This window comes from Artibeus jamaicensis, unplaced genomic scaffold, assembly GCF_021234435.1.
Source record: "Artibeus jamaicensis isolate MK-2021 breed Jamaican fruit bat unplaced genomic scaffold, CSHL_Jam_final contig_444, whole genome shotgun sequence".
NCBI classification, from domain to species: Eukaryota; Metazoa; Chordata; class Mammalia; order Chiroptera; family Phyllostomidae; genus Artibeus; species Artibeus jamaicensis.
This window is the reverse complement of record NW_026521831.1, coordinates 3268279-3288015: the sequence shown is the minus strand read 5'-3', so window position 1 is coordinate 3288015 and position 19737 is coordinate 3268279. Positions and strand designations below refer to the sequence as shown.

Below are 19737 nucleotides of genomic sequence, written 5' to 3'. Positions count from 1 at the left end.
CCTAACCCTCTCCAACCTGTTTCCCCACCTGTGAGATGACAGTGGGCGGGTAGAGTGAGCCTGGGGCCCCAGGCAAACGAGCCCAGCCTGCTAATGACCTGGCCTGTCACTGGACAGTCCGGACTCTGCCCGCCACACGGCGCCCCCCGGGGGCGAAAACCAGGACCTCTGCTTGCATCCTTTCCAGGCTGTGGGAGCAGGAAATGCAGTGTGAGGGGCCAGACCAGGGAGGCTGCAGAGGGGGGGCAGGTGGGAGGGGTGCGTCCCAGTGGGTGTCCGGGCACCTGCATCCCTAACTGGGCCCCCCAGTGTCCCCAAAGGCCACTCACTCAACAGCAGGTGCCAGGGGCCTGAAGCGCAGCCCCTGTCCCTGCCCAAACCCCAGACAGCACACCACGCAGGTGGGACACAGGAAATTTATTTAGGCCAACAAGCAACATGGGGACAGAGTGCTCAGGAGTGGACCCTGCACCTTCCCGAGGGGCTTTCCCAAACTGCGGGCGTACTGCCGACCTGGGCTGCTGCGTGCTCTCTAGCCATGCCTCCCACCCCCGCAGACCACCACACTGGGGAAGTGCCGAGACCAGTGTCTGCAAAGGTGACAGCCCCTGCCCGGCTCTCAGGGTGGAGTCTGTGTGCAGGGGGGTGTGACTTCTGGGGACACATGTGGTCCAGAGAAAGTAAACTGGACGTCTCTCCCACAAGGACTCCGTTTAATCGAGGTGGCCCACGCTAGCCGAAACCCGGGGTTAGAAGTGACTCTCCGGCTGGGAGGCCTCGGTCACACACACAGCATCGTTCTCGCTAGTAGCGCGTTTGGTTTCGGGGGCGATGGGCTGAAACACTCCTGTGCCCATCACACTCCCCACCCCGACTGTCGGGAGCACTGTCCAGTTTTGTGATCATGGCACCTGGATTCCAGATGTGCACCCACAGACTCCTTTTGCCAGAGGCTGTAAGAGTCTATTTGCAACCGCAGATGTTTTCACACGGGACGCCCCCTCTGGGCCAGAGCAGGCTGGCCAGTGGGCACCGGCCCCCAGAACTCCGTGGCCTGAGGCTGCCTTATGTGAGAGACTCCAGAGGACCAGACCCCGCCTCCAGGCATCTAAACAGCGCACAGGGTTCCGTCCTTGGGAGACAGAAGGGGTGACATTCACAGAGAGAAACAGTGTTGGCAGACACATGGGTGGCAGACACATGGGACACCCAGATGCCAGGCCCAGTTACTGCCGGGGGCGGGGCCTGGCGTAGTGGGCCACTGGGCTGGGGGTTGGGAAGGGTATGCAGGTAGAACAGGCGTTACTGGAAGTCGTAGAATAGCTTCCGGGGAGTCATGAACTCTTTGACTATCTCGTCTGTGACCTCCTTGCGCCGGGCTTGGTGCTCTGCGATCAGGGGCTGCAGGACCTCAACAAGCTCCTTCTTGAGCTCGCCGGTGAGCATGGCTCCACTGGTGTAATCCTGCCGGAGGAGAGACACGTCAGGACCGGCTTCGTCCACCCTCGCACAGCGGAAGCGGGGAGAGCATGCAGCCCCAGCTGCCCTGCCTGTAGAGCTGGAGCCGGAGCCGGGCCGCCAAGCACACGGAACCACGCCAGCTCCTCCAGCCTCAACCAGCTTCTGCGTGGTGCTGCCGACTCCCCCACTTCCCGATGGTGAAGGTAACACACACGCACGGAGCAGGCCTCACGGAGGAAGTGCTGAAACCACCAAGTGGCAGCAAGGTACGGAGGGAACTTCCTGTGAGGCCAGAGGCCAGTGCCAGAGGGGAGGCTGCTGCTGATGTCCCGCTGTCCTCTCCGATTTTCTCCCCGGCGCACTGCTCTCCCTGCGTGTCCACTTTGTACCCTTTTATCACGGTTGTAGGCTGTTACCTGTGCCACGGAAACTCTCCCGCCCCTCACCCTGTGCCAGGCCCTAGTGACCGCCGCCTCTGCTGTTAGGTCTGTCCTGACCATCTGTGCACGGGGTGCTCTTTCTTAATCAGGCACACGAAACTGCTGAAGACCAAGAACTGGAAAGCCCAGGGCAGGGCTGCAAGTACCCTGTGGGGTCTCCACGCCCATGGCCACGCTGTTCCCAGAGAGGCTGTGCTGGGAACACTACCGCCCCTGGTGGAGCTGGGAAGCGTCGGGTTTACAATTGTGGCAAAGCCCTGCACCCCCGGGAGGGAGCTGTTTTCACGTGGACGGTGTCTCGACTCGCATGCGGTTACACCCTTCTGTGTGGCTGCTACACAAACAGCAGCTTGCCCCCCCTTCTGTGAGCATCTGTTCTTGAGGGTTTTGGGGCGCATGGGTGCAAACCCATCGACCGCTCAATTTCAGCCCCCTGGGCCTGGAGGCCCCCTGTCTCACCTTCCTGATCTGCTCCAGCTTGTCATCGTCCTCCAGGAAGAAGGTCAGGTACATGTAGGACACGTCCACGTCGCAGTTGCCCCCGAACTGCCTGTGCTCCTCGATGGTGTCTCTGCCTCCGGAAAACGCATGCTTGTTGACCTGTATCGGCCAGAGACACAGACCGCTAGCCAGGCCCAGCCGCCTGGCCAAGACCTGAGAGCTGGCAGTCATGCCAGATCCTGACCAGAGGGAGGCCCACCAACAGCTCTGTCCTGCCAAGCCAAGGTCCCAGTGACAGTGGGCCTCCCTGCAGGGAGGGAGGGGCTGCCGGGGGAAGATTCACTTTGTGCCCCCGCGCCCCGGAGAACAGAACAGAGTCGGGAATGCCTCATGACGTGTGGGGGAGACATCCTGGAAAGCTCTCGGGGACAAGCTTCAGAAAGGGGACAAACGCGGATAGTCTCCATCTCCAGAGAAACAGAGACAGTCTGGGGAGTGGGTGGGGCCGCCACCAAGGACGGGGCACAGCAGCCCCCCAGCAAGCCTGGCTGTTGCCTCCCCCCAGGAGAGAGGGGCAGGCAGGGGTGGATGGCCCAGCAGCCAGAACTGGAACCAGGACGCCGAGGTGGAAGGCCTGAAGGCACAGCCCACCCGACACTTCAGGAGCTGCGGACAGACAGACGGACTCACAGATGCATGTCAGGAACCACCGAGGAGAATCTCGGAGAAACTGGGGCCACAAGGGAGAGGAGAAAAGCCAAGAAGGACAGAGTTCCTCTGGTGTTCTTCAAGTGAGGATGGAAGACACTTGCCATGTGCAAATGTCACCCTATTGCTTTTGAAGGGGAATGGGGTGTGCAGAGTCAGCGCACCTCAGCGGGGGGGTTTAGTGGGTGTCCCCAGGGGCCCCCAGGACAGGTCACCAGCCGGATGCAGCACTCGAGGTGAGGGGAAGCCGCCTGCTACGGGCGGCCCCACGGAGCTCGGCTCCAGAGGAGAGGAAGCTGCCCAAGGAGCTGAGGTGTGGCCCTGTGGGGTGGGCTGGGGTCAGGTGGGCAGGCCCCTTCCCTCTTCCTGACGGAAAAGGAGCGAGTCACGCAATCAACGTATTCAAACTGCAGAAGCTGCAGAAAGTAGGAAGTAAACAGGCCAGGGCTCGGGGTGCTCACAGCAGGTGCACGGCTGGTGGCCGGTGGCCACGCCACTGCGGCTCCTGCTGTGAGTCTGAGAAGAGGCAACGCTGCAGAGTGGGGTTTGGGTGGAGGATGCGTGTGCAGGGCCCAACCCCGCCCTGCGCAAGGCCGCTCGTGCCCCTGGCAGCCGTGTGCTGCCCAACCTCGCTCACAGCCCACCAGCCTGCGGAACTCTGTGGTCCCTCAGAGAATGACAGGCGCTTTGCTCACAGTTTGTCTCAAATAGCATCTCAAAACCAAAGGGAACCTGCTCCGCTGTAGGGAGGCTGGGCGCCTCGGCCAGCAGGGAGAGGCAGAGAAGGAGAGAGGAAGCCCGTTGCCCGGGGGGTGGGGCGGTGCCATTTCCTTGAAGAAGGGTTTTCCTGCTGTGAACCAGGACCTGCCTGGAGCTTTCCAGAAGGCTGGGGCCAGCAGACGGTCACACTGCATGCTTCAGACACTGTTCTGTGCCCCTTACTGTGACCTTCCAGTCTGCACGCACACGTTTGGTCTCAAATGAAACAGCAGCTCAAACTAACGACTACTTCACAGTACTTTGGTGACTCGACAAATACTGACCGAGAGCCCACAGCGCACTGGGCCAGTCAGGGCCGTCCCGTCAGAGGGCACTTGCAGGTCCTAGGTCCCCGCGAGTGCTCTCTGGGAGGACACCAGCCTCCAAGGCCTGTGTGGGTGGCGGCTGCTCACGGGCCAGGAGCGCTGCTGGTTTCCAGGGATGGAGACGGCGCCACACTGGTCACCCCGGGCCTCGTCCTTCCCATCCCTAAAAGGAACAACACACTGTGCTCTCCCAGTGGGGACCGAAACGAAGAACCGTGAGTGAAGGGTGTGGCCTGGCCCTGGAGCCAGCTCTGCTCAGAAACGCCCGCGCTGCTCCCTGTGGCTGAAGTGGGACGCAGTGGTGGGGCGTGTGTGGACCTCCAGGGCCCTGCTCACCTTGTCCTTGATCTGCTTGGCTGTGTCTGTGAGGAAGATGGAGGAGTTGGCGTCGCTGGCGCTCATTTTGGTCTGGGCCCCCTGCAGCGCGGGGAAGAAGGTCGAGTGGAGCAGCGCTGGTTTAGGGTAGCCAATCCTGGGGGCGACGTCCCTCGTCATCCTGAAGTACGGATCCTGGGGGCAGAGGGAGGCCCTCTGAGGACACCCGAGGGGCCTTCACAGCGGCCCCCAGCTTCCCGCCCGACACCCCTCCAAGCCGCCTCTCCCACTGGCGGGCGCACGCAGTCCGCCGCGACACCCCGCCTGCCCCGGACCTGGTCAATGGCACAGGGGATGAGGCACTGGACGTCCGTCTTGTCTCCAAAGATTTGGGGGAAGGAGTTGCTGAAGGAGGGAGCGGCCTGGATGGCAGGAAAGCTGATCTTCCCTGAGAGGGGGACAGAGGGCCGTTAATGGGAGCCCGCTCCAGTCGGGTCACGTCCCCAACCGGGAGGGAGGGGCTGAAACAGGCTTTCTCACCGCCAGGAATGTAACCCTCACTAAAGGAGCCCCGAAAACTACAGAAAAGGGGAAGGAAAAAGCCTAGGGACCCGGTTTGTGTCTCTTTTCATCTGTTTGCTCTATTTCGGTGCATTTTAGCTGTGATCACACTCTATCTCCCCCCTTGCCTTTTTCACTTTGAGGCACTGACCCAGGCTGTTGTTAAATACATCCTATCTCCTACATGTATCACTGGGCATTTAACGATTTCCACCCCCTGGGCTTTCAGTTGCCCCTCACGGGGTGGCCATCCCAATGACACTGTCGTGGCACAGAGCCGCTCTCAGTAGTTTGGGCAGTGGTAATGCCGCCACCGTTGTCTGCCGAGACCCGCCGAGGGGGGACTTCTGGTCCGCCTTGCTGCGGTCCCGGGCACTCAGCGCTCAGGCAGGCTCAGGGGCACCGAGGCCGTCTGTGCCCTTCCTGCTTTCTTCTTGGCCTTAAAACAGACAACTGAGAGGGGCGGCCTGGGACGCTGAAGTACAGCTCTGCGTGCCCGGGACAGTGGCCAAAGGCATCCCATTGGCTCAAAGAGACAGTGCAGGCACCGCCTTGGCAGTGGCGACTCACCGATGGAGTCGCTGTCCGTGAAGCCGAAAATGCCTTTCACTTGGTTGAAGGTCACGTGCTTCTGAATCTTCACCACGTTCCTGTAGAAGCCAGGGCTTGATCTGCAGAGACAGTCAGAGCCCAGGCACAGGGCCTTTAGTCAAGGTCAAATCCTCCGGTGGTGAAACCCGTAGGGGCCACACTGGCTGGGTTCACAGACATGGGAGGGAGGTGGCCCACAGCCACCATGTGCATGGCACATGCAGCCGGTCAGGCAGGAAGCGGCTTGGCACATGTGCACACGGGGGTGGGGCCACCAGGACACAGCAGGCAACAAGCAGAAGAGGCTGGAACACAGCCAGGCTCGGGCCCAGTGGCCGGCAGTCCTGGGGGGCTCAAGTATGGGAGCCCCAAAGGGGCGCTTCTGGAGAGACAAGATTGTGTTCTGTGCTGTGGGAGACCATCTGCAACTTGGTACCAGGCAGACCGCCCGGTAAGGCACCCCTGAGCCTAGGAAGGAGGGCCCGCCTTGGTACAGCCAGCCCCCGACTCTGGCCACCTCAGCCCCTCCACTGTGGGGTAGCTGTGCCGTTCGGACGGGATGGGCCAGCCTCGACAACAGGGCTTGCTCGCCTGCGTGGGGAGGGGTGTGGACGCGAGGCCTGGATCTGTGAGCTCACAGCCGTCCTGTGAGCAGAGGGAACTCGGCTAAGGCTGGAGCAAACGGGGAGGGGCAGCAGCTGATCACAAGACAGGACCCTGGCCCTGTGGCATTTGAGCAGTGTTTCTGAAAATGGCCTTGACCGTTCCCAGGAGACAGGCCCCTTCCCTACCGCAGCGGCGCCCACGGCTGAGGCTGCGGCACCTGTGAGGAGTGACGCATTGGGCTGCGTCCCACAGATGACGGCCGAGTATCGGTCCATCCCTGCGGAGAACGCCTGCCCTTCACACCTCCGAGGCTGAACGGGCGGGTCCCAGAGCAGCTCACATGGCCAGGCAGGTGCGGGTACAGCGTCGAGAGACCGCTGACGGCAGGACTCGTGCGCACTTGCCGGGCACCAGGTGCTGCTGTGCCGTCTCAGCAGGCCACCTCGAGGCTCTGCACACAGGTCCTGCTTCCTTCTGTCCTCACAGGGCTTAGCACCACCTGGCCTACTCGCTGCGACCTGCCTGACTCTCCCAGTTGGAAGGTGTCCTGAGAGAGTGGGCGGACCGGTGCCTTGCCGGCCATGGGACCCCAGCAGCAGCCTGCCAGGCAGCAGACGCTCCGCCAACCCCTGCCGACTGAGGGAGCCGGGCGAGCAGATGGGGGCTGCCCACTCGTTGCCGAGTCTCGTGGGAGGCAGAGGCCAGGTGTGAACACAGACAGGCGCTGTGGGCCCTCTGCTAGGCCGCCTCTCACTAGCACGGAGCCCCCTTCACAGGAAACGGGGCTCAGAGAGTGGAGGCCCAGAGGCACGAGGTTGGCGGGGCGTGGGCTGAGTCGGGCGCTCCCCGCTCACCCCATGTAGTCGAGGTCGGAGAAGATGAAGGTCTTGTTGATGTCAAAGCCGCAGGCGATGATGTCCTTGGCGTTCTCCACGGCGTAGCCGTAGGCCTGGTCCAGGGTCAGGTCCTTCCACAGGTACTTCTCGTCGTCCGTCATCTGGATGACCAGGGGCACGTTGAACACGTCCTGCAGCCACCTGAGGGACACGGGGAAGGGGCCGGGTCTCACTCTCCCTGCAGAAGGATGCCGTTCGGCGCCTGCACATGCAGCCCCTCCCAACAACCTGTTTGACACGAGTTACACCCTCCTCGCCACCCGACCGGTGCGGCTCGGGTTGGTGGGTTGGGCGGTGTTCTGCAAAGCGAAACAAAGGTCGCTGGTCTCCCTCCCAGTCAGGGCCCACAGCTGGGTGGCGGGTTCGGTCCCCTGACGGGGCCTGTACGAGAGGCAACCGATCGCTGTCTCCCTCCCGTTCAGGTTTCTTTCTCTCTGTCCCCTCGTCTCTAAAAACAATAAAAATCTAAAAAAGAAAAAACGGGGAGGGAAGCCCCCGACACAGCACGTACTTTGTGAAAATGAAGGGGATGAGGTGGCCCACGTGCATGGCCTCGGAGGAGGGGCCCCGGCCCGTGTACAGGTAGAACGGCTTCCTGTTCTCGTAGGCGTCGAGGACTTGGTTCATGTCTCTGTGGGGACAGAGGGGCGGCGTGGGCTTGCTGGGGAAGCCGAGGGGCTTGCGCTCACCCGGGAGTGTTGGGATGCGTGTGCCGGAGCCGGTGTGTTATCCTCGGTGCTCGTTAGAAAAATGACAGGAAACATCTGCTGGGATGACCTCTGCTGTGATTGTTTTAAAAATAGAAGACACGAAGGTTTAGAATAATGTGTTAAGAAAAAATTGGAGCCCCAGCTGGTGTGGCCCAGTGGATTGAGCTCTGGACTGTGAACAGAAGGGTTGCTGGTTCAATTCCCAGTCAGGGCACATGCCTGGGTTGTAGGCCAGGTCCCCAGTAGAGGACATGAGAGGCAACCACACAGTGATGTTTCTCTCCCTCTATTTCTCCCTTCCTTCCCCTCTCTAAAAATAAAATCTTAAACAAACAAACACTGGACTGGGGAATTTTCCCAATTATCAACATCATCTGCTTTACCCACTGTCCTGGGTGACGCCAGGCCAACCCCACACAGTCTGTCTGGAGCCACCAGGTCCACGGAGCCAGGCTGGGGAGACGGCAGGTCCCACAGACGAGGCCCCTGGGGGTCCCCCTTCCTGGCGGTGTCAGAACCGCGTGGCTGCTGTTCCCATACAGCACCTGCCTGGGCCCCACCCTCAGATGTGCTCACCCCAGGGTCTGGGGTGGCATCTGGGAAGCCGTTTTCCAAAAGCTCCTCCAGGGACTGGGACGTGGGGGCGGGTGAAACCACCTCTCTAAGGTGAGACTGTTTCTTGGTTCAGGCAACGTTTCCCCAGATCAGAGAGAAGCAGGGGCCTTCTCCGGAGGTCTGGGCGGAGGCCGCCCAGCAGGATCTGAGAGGGCCTCTGCTGAGCCCCGAGCGGGGCCGCCTGAGCTTGTCTCTGGGCCGACAGGGTCAGGGGCGCCCTGGCTCTCTGTGCTTACACTCCCCCTCCCCTGCGGGGCGACAGTGGGCATTCTCACAGTTGAGGATGGCCCAGAGCTCGCGGTCCCACACTCCCCTCAGCTGACACGGGCTCTCGCTGCATGTCTCTGTGCGGGACGTGCAGAGCGGGCCCATCCGCAGACTCAGGGAGGGGACTCGTGGTTGCCTGTGGCAGTCAGGGAGAGAGACGGGTGGGGACCGGCTGCTCAGGGCAGGGGTCTTGTCTCAGGGTGACGCTTGCACAACCTGGTGAACAGACTGAGAAAGCAACTGTTTATCTGCAGAAGCTGAAGGAAATCTCATGAAGGAAAAGGCTGGTGAGGCCTGGGGTGCTCTGCCCCAGAATTTGAAGTGTGGGGCTGCCCAGTGACCCGTGTGCCCTCCTGTGACCGTGAAGTGGGAGCAAAACAGAACACCCTCCCTCGCACTACAAAGTCCATAAACGGAGCCCCGAAAACGTGCCGGCCCCCACCCAGGCGGCCTGCGGGTGGGGGACAGAGGCCCTTTGGCAGCAGCAGCTCACTTTCTGACGTCATCACAGTATTTCTGGTGTGAGCAGGGGCGGGGGGGCATTCTGTTGGGTGTATGCTCCACTGGTTTCTATTTTGATACGACTCATGAACAGGCCAGCACATTGCGAGGAAGAGGGCATGTGACTTCAGGAAGCCTCCCGCTTACTGTGTGGGAAACGTTGAACTTGGACATGATCTGGCACGAGCCTCAGTGTGGATTCCCCTCGCCAAGTGGGCCGAGCGCAACCTCCCCCCGTGAAGCGGGCCGCCTGCAGGGCACTAAGGGCCAGCGGGCGGAGGGACGGGCGCGATGCCACTGCCAGCTGCTGGCAGGGCAGAAGGTGGGTCCGGGTCCCTGACAACTGCCCTCCACGGTCCCCACTGCAGCAGGCGGCCTCAGGGAAGGGCCCCCACCCCGTGTGAAGGACCGGAGGGGGTGGGCAGGCCTGCGGCCGGAAGCTGACCTGTGAGAGAAGAAGATGCCTCTGCGCAGGAAGCGGTGCGGTCTTTGGCCGGTGGCTCTCTCGATCCGGTTCACCAGCTCTTTGTCGATTTTACTGCTCCCAAACCGAACTGGAAAAAGAAGTGGGGATGAGGAATTAGCGGGAGGTGTGGCGATTGGGCGTTACTGAGGTGGAGGGCCAAAGTAGAGATCCACGCAGTCTCGGTGAAGCCAGCCCCCGAGGTCTCTGCTCCGGCCCCGCCCCCAACACAGTCCAGTCTTGTCTGCAGCGATGCCGCCAGCTGAGATCACCATGGGCTTAAACAATGCGCAGAGTACAGTGCTGTCGGGTCTGGGACTGGGTTCTGGAGGGAAACGTCCAGAACGTACACAGGGTGCTAGTGCTTATTAACTTATGGTTCCCACACGCCGACGAGACTTCTTAATATTCGGCAGCAGTCGGACCGAGCCGACGCCCGAGCCGCAGTGAGCTTGCCCTCGCTGACAGGCTGCACTCACACAGCCCGGGAAACGGCCGTGACCTGGATCGGCAGGTTCCAGTTCTCTTTCTTCTTTGACGGTCAGTGGTGGTCTCAGAAGAAGGACTTCCTCGGGCAGGAAGCCTCTTGAGGAAGGTCCTAGAAGTGATGGCGGGCCACCTGCCAGCAGCCACCTTTCCAAAACTGACTTCCAGGCTGCCAGCTGCAGGAGCAGCCTCTGGGGGAGAAACTTCAGTGACCTGTGATTGACCTGTAGCCACTGAGCGGAAGACAACGCCGGTGGCCGCAAAGGCGTCCGTTTCCGCAGACCCTGCCCACGTGCTGCATAGTTCAAGCAAGGGAAAAGGCCCCGAGAGCTCTCTACAAGAGGTCACTACTTTGCAATAAGCCTTATTTATAGCTTAGTTTAAAAGTCATGCTTTAGGAGTGGAATGCACCACCAAGAGTCGAGACCATGTTTTTTCTTGGCATTGGAGCTGGACTGGACTGAGTTAATTCAGCAGCAGGAACATCACGGAACCACCTCTCAAGTGTAGGCTTTTCCCAGGACGTACCAATGAGCTTGTCGTAGTCGATGCCCTTTGCACTGCTCGTCTGTACCGTCCACGGGTCCACGAAATCCTCCTTGGCTTCTGTGGCATCGTCGCCCGCGGGCGCCAGGTTCCCGGGAGGGTTGTCCACCTTGTAGTCCTCCCCGGTGGCAGTTCTATAGGCCATTTTCAGTGACAGCAGCTGCTTGACTGCCGAATCCACTTCATCCTGAGCATGGGAGACAGGTGCAGGTGAAGACATCAACGAGAGCCGAGCACTCCTGCTGCCACCCACCGCACCTCGGTCACCCCAGCCGCCCCTCGAGGCCGGCCTCACTGTCCCCGTCCCTTTCCAGCTGGAGAAACTCGTGACGCACGGAGGTGCAGGAGCCTGCTCGTGGACACACAGCCGGCGTGGGCCTGACTGCACTGTTTTCACCTGTCGTCCTAGTGCTGTGGCACCGCCAGCTCTGCGGGGGTAACAGGGACACAACGTCTGCTGGTTGTGGCAGAGCAAGGACACCCGAGGGCTCCCCAGCACCACTGATGCAGGGGCCGTGTGCCAGGGTCCTTGGCTCAGGCCTGCCGGGCTCGCACCGAGCCTGCTCTCACACATGCACAGACGAGGCGGATGTTTACAGAGGCGTAAACAGCACGTCTGTAAGCACAGCGGCGGCAGCTCGAGAAGCACAAACAGAAAAAGGCCAAGAAAAACTATGGGCTTTCAGGTCATGAACCCAGGAGGGAGTCACGGGAAACACCTGTACTACTGCCTGAATTGTTTGCACAGCTATTGTTTCAAAACACGCCTAAGAAAAACAAAGTCGGAGTGTACCCTGGGGCGCTCTGGAAAGTACCGAAGACCCCTCTTCCAGGAGCCCGACGTCAGGCATCTCACAGAGGCCCTGATGAGGCAGAGCCGCCCGCGTAATTGGCCTGGCTGGGTCAGCTCACAAGCGAAGGACATCCAGTCCAGTCCGCTTGCCGCGGAGCACACAGACCTTTGCATTTAGAGCATTTGGGTGATGTCCTGTGAACTGGACTTCCCAGCACACAGCCACCCACCCGGCGAGCTCCACTCAGAGAACTGCCCATCTGCTCGGCCCCTGGGCTGCAGGGCCGCCCCCGCAGGACGACTGTGCAGACAGACGCGTTCCCCACTCGGAGACTATCTGGACTCCAGACGAGTCGGAGCTGTGCGGTCGGTCAGCCCGTGGACAGACCTCACACGGAGCAGAACGTCTGCCCTGGCGAGAGGGGCAGGCGTGTGTCGCTCACTTCCTCTCTGCAGTGCCTGGCTCGGCGCTTGCAACAAAGCCAGGGGTTGGCACCGCGGCCTATCCAGTGAGCTACGGAAAGGGCCACCGAGCGCACTGCAGTCAGCGGCCCTGTCACCCGAGTGTGGTGGCCTCGCACAGCCAGTCTCGTTCCACTCTGCCTGCAGCTCAGTGGCCCGGTGAGTGTCACTCACGCAACCAGTGTCCCTGCTCGGAGACCGTCTAGACTCTGAGTGGGACTGGAGAGACAAGCAGGCTTGCCTGTCTGTTTTCTTGCCCTCACTCTGACACGGACCAGGACACTGAGACGGAGCTCTGATGCTCTGAAGAAAGGCCAGACACCAAAGACTGTACACTACCGCCTCGCGTGCCGCCGCCCTGCACGCAGGTCAAGCTCTGGCAGAACTATCCGAGGGGGAGACCTTATTCTAGGTTTTTTTGAAAGGGCGTGGCCTCCCCCAGGAGACCTATCTGGTGGGTAACCTTCCTGTGAGTAGCCAAGTCCCTGGTTTTGACATCACTTTCGTTCAGTGCCTCTATTTCTTTCTTTCTAATGTCGTGGTTTGGGGCCCAGAGAGACAGAGCACCCTCCTGGGGCGAGTGCGAGGCGGTGGGCGCCGTCTGGTGAAGACCCAGGAGGAGACTTTTGAAAGGAAGACAACGGGGGTTGAAGGTGTGGGCCGGGGAGTCGTGGCGAGGAGGCTGCCAGGTGACCCGGGCGGGGCGTCCCGGAGCAGAAGGGCGTGCAGGCTGCCGCTCCAGACGGCCCCACCCTGAGACCCGCTGCACGAGGGCAAAGAGCTCTCCGAGGAAGGTGCAGGCGTGACCCTAGGAGGACGGAGGAAGCTGAGAGGGTGCCAGCAGCTGGGAAGCTACCGGACGACTGGTGACGGTGAGCACGGGTGCCCGGATGCTGTGGGAATACTGGGCAGCCACTGGACTTGCTGGTGGGGAGTCCCCAGGAGGTCAAGGCCTCAGTGGCCTCGGGTCCTCCCGGAAGTGAGGGGGCAGAAAGCGGGTCACAAAAACAGGAGCGCTGGTCGAATGTGTGTTCAGGAAGCCACTCCTCCGGTCTCCCCCCAGGATCCTGAAGCAGCCGAGTGGGTGCCCCACCCCAACCCAGAGGTTAGGGTCTGGAGAGGAGCAGTGAACTCTGTCCACCTGGGGCTCTCTGCCCCACAGGGCAGCGCCCCGGGAACAGGGAGCCTGGGTGGGACCGGGCAGCCCTCTCCTCTGCCCCAGGCCGTTCCCCCGCACAGCAGCCTGGAGAAGCCCCTCTGGACACTCTGCCTGCCTCAGAGAAGAGGCCTGCAGACCCCAGCGCTGAGGACTGCTGACCAAAGGGGGCGGCCAGGCTGCTCTCCAGGGCAGGGTGACCTGCACTGGTGCGTCCCTCCCCCAGGCGGCCAGCCCGCCAAACCCCGACAGCCAGCTGAGCACCAGCACGCGCCGAGGGCTGCCCTGGTGTGGAGGGCTGAAGGAAGAAGTTAACTTGGAGGAAATGGAGTTTACAAAGGGGCAGAGAACATGGGCGAAATGATCACAGGGTCTCAGAGATAAAAGGACACTGTATCTACACAGTGATTGTGAGGAGAGGACACTCAGAGATCAGATGAGCTCTTGGAAGTTAAAAATCATAGGATAAGTGAAAAACCATGAAGAACAAGACAAAAATAAGTCAAAAATAAGATCAGAGTACTAGTCTTTGAATTAAACAAACCAGAAAAGAGATACAGAAAACAAGGCACCAAAGGAAATGTGATTTCTGAGATGGGAAGCTCATGAATTTCTGGTTTGAAAGGAGCGCTGAGCGAACACCCATCCCAAGAAATGTCCAAACCCCGGCACAAAGAGACAGGCCCTGCCGATGTGCGGTGAGGGAGACAGAGGCCTCACCCGCTTCCGCACTGCGACCCCGGAGCGGGGGCTCAGGCTGCCGAGGGGGCGCACTTCCCCTTCAGAGCTCTATGCCCGGCCCAGCCGTCAAGTGTTGGTGGAATAAAGACCCTTTCAGACCGCATGACAGCCCCCCACACCATTTCCTTAGCGGTCATTTTCTCCAACCACTGGAGAGTGGGCTCTGCCCCAGGACAGCTCACCCGGAGCAGTAAGACACAATACCAGGAAATGGACCCCAGAGAGGCGAGGGAGTCCTGGGGGGACAACGAGGGAAGGGTCCAAGGTGGGCAGGGTGGGAGGGGGGACTCCAGTCCAGAGCAAAGCAGGCGCAAGTTTGGGGAGAGACCCGCCCCCAGAAGGACTTGCTAGACTCGTGGGTGTGGGGGCCTCCGGGGAGGCCACCCAGGGAGGGCGAGCTTGAGAGCCACTGCCATCAGTCCCTAACAGAGCCAGGTAGACAGGGACGCAGACACACGGACTGCAGAGAAGACAAAGCTGGGCAGGGCAGGGGAGGCCCTCAGTACACTCGAGGGGCCAGCTGCAGGCAGGGCCCTCGGACACACGGTTTGGGAGGCTGCAGGGACGGGGAGCGCCCGTGGGAGCGCCGGCTCCTCACCTCCCTCGGGGAAGCCTGGGCCCGCACGGTCACCAAGGGGCGATGGAATGAGAGTGATTTTTAGAAATACAGGAGGTTACATAGCAAAAGATTTGGCTAAAACCATTGAAAATGCATGTTTCTGGGGCAGGAAGTCGGGGGGGGGCCCACTGCTGCATTCCAGCGGCCTCTCCGGGACGTGTGTCCACAGGGACAGAGCAAGGCCGCAGCTGGCGAGGTTGGAGCTGGTCACCGAGGGAGCGTCCGCTCCCGGGCAGCGCCACCCAACAGACTGGACGCACACTCGGAGGCCCCACCGCGTCACCCACCTTGGACGCCTGCCCCGCCTTGAGGGCCCTCACGCGCTCCCCTTGGGCAGCTATGCTGTGGAACAGCTCCAGGGGGGAGGCCCCGCCCTGCTCGTCCGCCATGTCCCGAACCCGGCTGCTGCTGGGCTGTGCAGGGGCTGCTCAGTGGTCCGGACACGCTGTGGGTGAGAAGAGGGGGAGAGAGTAACAGCATTGTGGCGGCGTCTCCCTGCCTGTAGCCCGTCCTTCTTTCTCAAAAGGCTGGAGGGGAGTCATGATAAAGAATGTGGATAAAACACCATTGATAAAAATATGAGCAGGACCTTGGGGCCGCGAGTGAGAACAAGTGCCAGCAGTGAGCACTAAAGGAACTGCTGCATCCTGGATTCAAGGGCTGTGGAGGGGCCGCTGACCGAGACCGAGTGCTCCCCACACAGGATCCAGGGCGCAGGAAGTGCTGGTGTTTGCTGAGGGCGTCAACACCAAGGGGTGCCGATGGCCCTGAACACATTGGGCAAATGGCTGTTTACTCTTTAGTTGTGCTGCTGATTAATTCCCAGATGGTGGCTGCTATGACCGACTATTGCTGAACAGTGGCTTCCTGGGCTGGCCAGCTGCTGTTCTTAGGATAAGAAGACTTGGGTTCCGAATGAGGGGAGAACTACATATAGCCTGCCCATCAGACACACAGTACTCCGAGGCGGGCGTACCTACCTGCACCTGCTACTAGTCATCATTAACTATTAACCTTGAAGGTGGGGGCACAGGGCAAGTCACCTGATGCTGATTTGGGGCAAACACTGGCCACAGCCAGTCCCCTCTTGGGTAAGTCACTTCCTGTTTCTGAGGATCTGCTTCCTCATCTATAAAACAATGCCACCAGGAACCTCTCCACCTACCTCAAGGGCTGTTATGAGAAGAAATGAGAAAAAAGTACATGGCAGCGTTTTGTAAACTATAAAGCCAGAGATCGACCCCTCTTGAGTGCTGTTCGTGAGGGCTCCGTTGAGACCGCCGCTGCACCTGAACCGCGGGTCATGGCGGCAATGGGGCTGGGACAGAGCAGCTGTCTCCCGGCACCTCTGTACCTGGTGCTGCTCTGGGCACCTTCCACAGGGCAGGTCACTGAAGCCTCATGACACAGGCTTATCTCACAGATGAGTAAACTGAGGTACAGGAGGTAAGTGGCAGAGATGGGACACAGAGTCACGCAGTTTGACCGGACAGCCTGCGTCCCCAGCAGCACCCCACAGGCTCCTAGAGGAGCCTCGACGCCCCCCCCCCCAGGAAAGCGGGAACGATGTTGCAGCACGCACTGCGGGACGCGTGGACACGTGTGTGCCAGTGCAGGTGAGCACACAGCCCGGCCGGGCCCGCGGCAGAGGTCCCGTGGACATCTGCTTGGTTCTTTAACTGTCTGAAATCGTTTCTAGTAACTCAGGGACCAAACACAGATTTGGGGGGTGATTCACTTTCATCTTCCCATTGCTAAACACCCGTTTGAGAAGTGTGTGTGTCTCCACTAAACCGTTCCGTGTGTGGTCAGAGACTATGATTCTTTTCCCTCCCGGCTGAGAATCCCCTCAATTCCCAGAAAGGGAAGTTTGGGGACATACTTAGATCACGAAGTGGGAAGTTCGGGGAAGTCTGTGAAAATGAGAAGGAGCCCTAACCTGTGTGGCGTGGTTGGCTGGACATTGTCCTGCGAGGGACAGTTTATGGGTTCGATTCCCGGTCAGGGCCCAGGACTGGGTTGCAGGCCTGGTTCCTGGTTAGGGTGCGTGTGAGAGGCAAATCTCCTCTCTTTCTCCCTCCCCTCCCCTCTCTAAAAATAAATAAATAAAATCTTAAAAAAAGAGAGAGAAGGAATGTGGAAGAACCTCTGCCTGGCACTAGAGGCCCATATCAAATAACAAAGGGAGACAATCACTTTCAGGCACAAGCGATCAAATATCATGTCCAGATTCTTGATATATACAGCTGGGCGCACAGTTTACTAGGTCATCCCTTAAGGTCATCGATCGGCTCTGCCACTTAGAGCAAAATGACATGTAAGCCGATTTCACCGCAGGCTGACTGACATGCACAAGACTCTGGTTCCCGCAGCACCTCGCCAACACTGCAGTCAGGCCGCGAAGTCTGTGAGCAGGACCCAAATCAACCACAGACCAAAAGCGCCCTGGGAACCCCTGGGGAGGCGCCAGGGGCCCTGAGCGGCGATTCCCTGAGGCCGGTGTCGCCTGCTGTGGAGGCCACTGCAGATGAGCGACTGGACGACAGGGCGTGCCCGGAGGGTTTGAGTTGTAGGGAACGCGCGGACCTTCCTGTTTTTTCTTCATTCTCACCCAGGATATGCTTTTTGATTTTAGAGAGAGGGGAGAGACGGGAGGGAGGGAGGTGGGGGGGGGATATCAGTTGTCTCCTGCACGTGCCCCGATCGGGGATTGAACCTGCAACCTTTTGGTGTACAGAATGACGCCCCCACCAACTGAACCGCCTGGCCTGGCCAGCACAGATCTTTAAATACGAGAATCCCATTGAAGAAGAGGCACATGGGACTGAATCTGACCGAGGGGAAGACAAGTCTCCCTGTTCTTATGATCACAAGGTGTGGGCATTCTCGCCGTGGGGGAGCCGCCTGCACTGTGAGTCTGTGTGTGTGTGACGCACCTCCATGAGAGACCACACTGGGCAGGTCGCAGACCGGGGCGGGGGGACACCCTACCACCTCTCGTTTTGTGCACCCACCCATTTGCCACCGTTTCCCCCCTAGTCAACACCCTCTTTTATTTCTTTAAAAAATTTTTACATCCTCATCTGAGAACGTTTATTGATTTTGAGAGAGGGAAGGAGGGAGAGGGAGAGAGAGACCTCAATGTGAGAAACACCCATTGGCTGCCTCCCCTATGTGCCCCGACTGGGGATCGAACCCTCAACCTAGGCATGTGCCCTGACCAGGAATCGAACCTGTGACCTTTTTTGGTGCACGGATGATGCTCCAACCAATGGAAACAGCTAGGCAGGGTGTCCTCCTTTGTTGTTTGTTTATTTGTTTGTTAACTGACTTTTAGAATGCAGCTGGGCTTCGGGGGCGTTTAACCCGGAGTTCGGAACTCTGGGACCTCACAGATTTGAACCTTGTACTCATTTGAAAGGTTCCATTGTTCTGGAGGCACACACCAGGCACCCAAAGAAAGTGGGTGTGGTTCTGGGGTGAAAAAAAGAATCACAGAACATTCCACGGAAAATGCAGGGCACTAACTCAGCACACAGCTCAGCTCAGGACACATGGGTCCTGCCAGGGCCCTGCAGTTTGGGGAGAGGGTGGCCTCAGGACAGCCAATTCCGGAGCTGCTGGGAATGGCTGGGGAGGCTTCGGTTTCTGGATGCCTGGAAAACCAGGGGTGGGATACCACCCCTCACATCCTGGACGCAGGGCACAGGCGACAAGGGCCTTGGACTCTCAAGCTCCCAGAGGACAAGACGATGGCTTCTTTAGAGCAAGGGGTTCTAGCACCTCTAACCTCAGAACAAAATATGTTCACTTTCTCTTTCGTAAACCCTGAAGAGGAAACGTTATTTTCCTCTCCAAACATTACCTTAAAAGGCAAAGAAGACATTAATCTCTACGAAGTCAGACATAAGGTATTTTTTGAGCATCACAGTGGGAATGCTAATGTGTTTGGATGCTGGCTCTTTAAGGGGGTCTCGTTGGTGAAGAACATCACAACCAAGGCAAAGGTGCTAAAACTCAAGCCGTGACTCCAGACAGACAGCTGCCCGCCCAGCATCTCCATCCCTGGGGAAATGGAATCACCTGAACTTTTTGGGTCAATGGGATGAATTAAAATGCCCAGCCTTCTGATTCTAAGACAGCCTCTTGCTCTTTAAGCCAAGGTTTCCAGCACTTTGGTAAAAGGCTGATAAAAATATTACTAAGCTAAGCCTATCCAAAGGCAGCAGTACATACCTGGGTTGTGGGAGGCACCGCAGGGGCAGCCGCTGGAACAGCTGAGGCTGCTCTCAGCAGCCAGGCTCTTCTTTTATAGTGTTTCCCCTCTTTCTTTCAGTTTCCTTTTTTAAAAAGCCTTTTTTTTAAAACCCCACCCTTCAACTGTTTGCAGTAGGGGTTTCTTAGAAACCACCCTGTTTCTCACCAACACTTGACTCTTGGCCAATTTCCTTGATGAGACTGCCCAATCAGGGGTGGGTGGTGTGCTAGTGAGGGGTGAGGGGGGCGGGTGGAGACCAGTGAAACCTTCTCGAGAGTCCAGCCCTTCACTGCATTGCATGGAGAGTCCAATCATTGCATCAGCCACCGCATTCCCCACGCTGGCCTCGGGATAACCTTCCCGCCCTCTTCCTGGTCCCCACCCAGACACCCTGGAATGTCCCTGCGACTGTTGGGCACTGAGGCGGTGCAGTGCAGTAGAAAGATCAGGAATCTGGGGTCGCACGGACCTGGGTTTTAAAGCCAGATTTGGCACTTTCTGATTTCAAGACCTTGGGCAAGTCAGATTACCCCTCTGCTTCACCCTCGGTTTCCTCTTCTGTGAAATGGGCATAAAGGAGCCTCCCAGCTTTACCGTGGTGGGGACTAAGTGAGATACTACAGGCAAAGACCCTGGCTTTGAGAAAAGGGACAGGGTGGGAGAGGATGAAGGGTCGGTGCCGGCCGGAGTGGGCGATAGGCCGGCTGGAGGCGCACAGAGAAGGGCGCGAGGGGCGTGGTGGTGCCAGAACCGGCAGGCAGCGAGCCGGGCTCTCAGGAAGACACTGCGGACCCTAGGGGGCGGGAGGCTCCAGGAGGTCCAGGTCATCAGGTGCCGCCCCGGCCTCCCCCCATCATTCCCTCACTTACCAGCCCATGCGGGCCCGTCACCACTCAGCAGCACCGGTTCAGCCTCCTGGGCGTCCGTGGAAACGCCGTCCGGCTGGAACAACTTCCGGGGACGACTGAGCCTCATAGGGGGGAGCAGTACGGAGGTTACCGCTGATTGGTTGGCGG

General features: G+C 59.4%; 2 protein-coding genes across 3 annotated transcripts in view; one reads left to right on the top strand and one right to left on the bottom strand.

Annotated features, from left to right (window-relative positions):
* Positions 1 to 402: 402 nt before the first annotated feature.
* On the bottom strand, positions 403 to 19679 carry WARS1 (tryptophanyl-tRNA synthetase 1). Of its 2 annotated transcripts, none has more exons than XM_037130152.2 (11): positions 19591 to 19679; positions 14751 to 14908; positions 10675 to 10879; positions 9643 to 9751; positions 7616 to 7735; positions 7063 to 7245; positions 5582 to 5682; positions 4786 to 4898; positions 4472 to 4645; positions 2361 to 2501; positions 403 to 1464 (listed from the first exon to the last, which is right to left on the bottom strand). In XM_037130152.2, the coding sequence occupies exons 2-11, from the start codon at positions 14850 to 14852 to the stop codon at positions 1303 to 1305; spliced, it is 1410 nt and encodes a 469-aa protein (XP_036986047.2). In that variant the 5' UTR covers positions 14853 to 14908; positions 19591 to 19679; the 3' UTR covers positions 403 to 1302. The 2 variants fall into 2 exon arrangements, with proteins under 2 accessions (XP_036986047.2, XP_036986048.2); XM_037130153.2 differs by lacking the exon at positions 19591 to 19679 and adding an exon at positions 18700 to 18808.
* The window catches only part of WDR25 (WD repeat domain 25), a 116491-nt gene continuing 112814 nt past the window's right edge, over positions 16061 to 19737 (top strand). The window contains exon 1 of the mRNA XM_053665995.1: positions 16061 to 16079. The gene's annotated coding sequence lies outside the window, so the exon portion shown is untranslated. The remainder of the gene's footprint in view (positions 16080 to 19737) is intronic.

Excerpts from the sequence above, each read along its gene's own strand:
- WARS1 (XM_037130152.2), bottom strand. The coding sequence starts at position 14,852 with ATGGCGGACGAGCAGGGCGGGGCCTCCCCCCTGGAGCTGTTCCACAGC. Across the intron at positions 10,880-14,750 it reads AGGCGGGGCAGGCGTCCAAG|GATGAAGTGGATTCGGCAGT; the intron begins GTGGGTGACGCG and ends TCCCATGCTCAG. Across the intron at positions 7,736-9,642 it reads GGCATCTTCTTCTCTCACAG|AGACATGAACCAAGTCCTCG; the intron begins GTCAGCTTCCGG and ends CTGTCCCCACAG.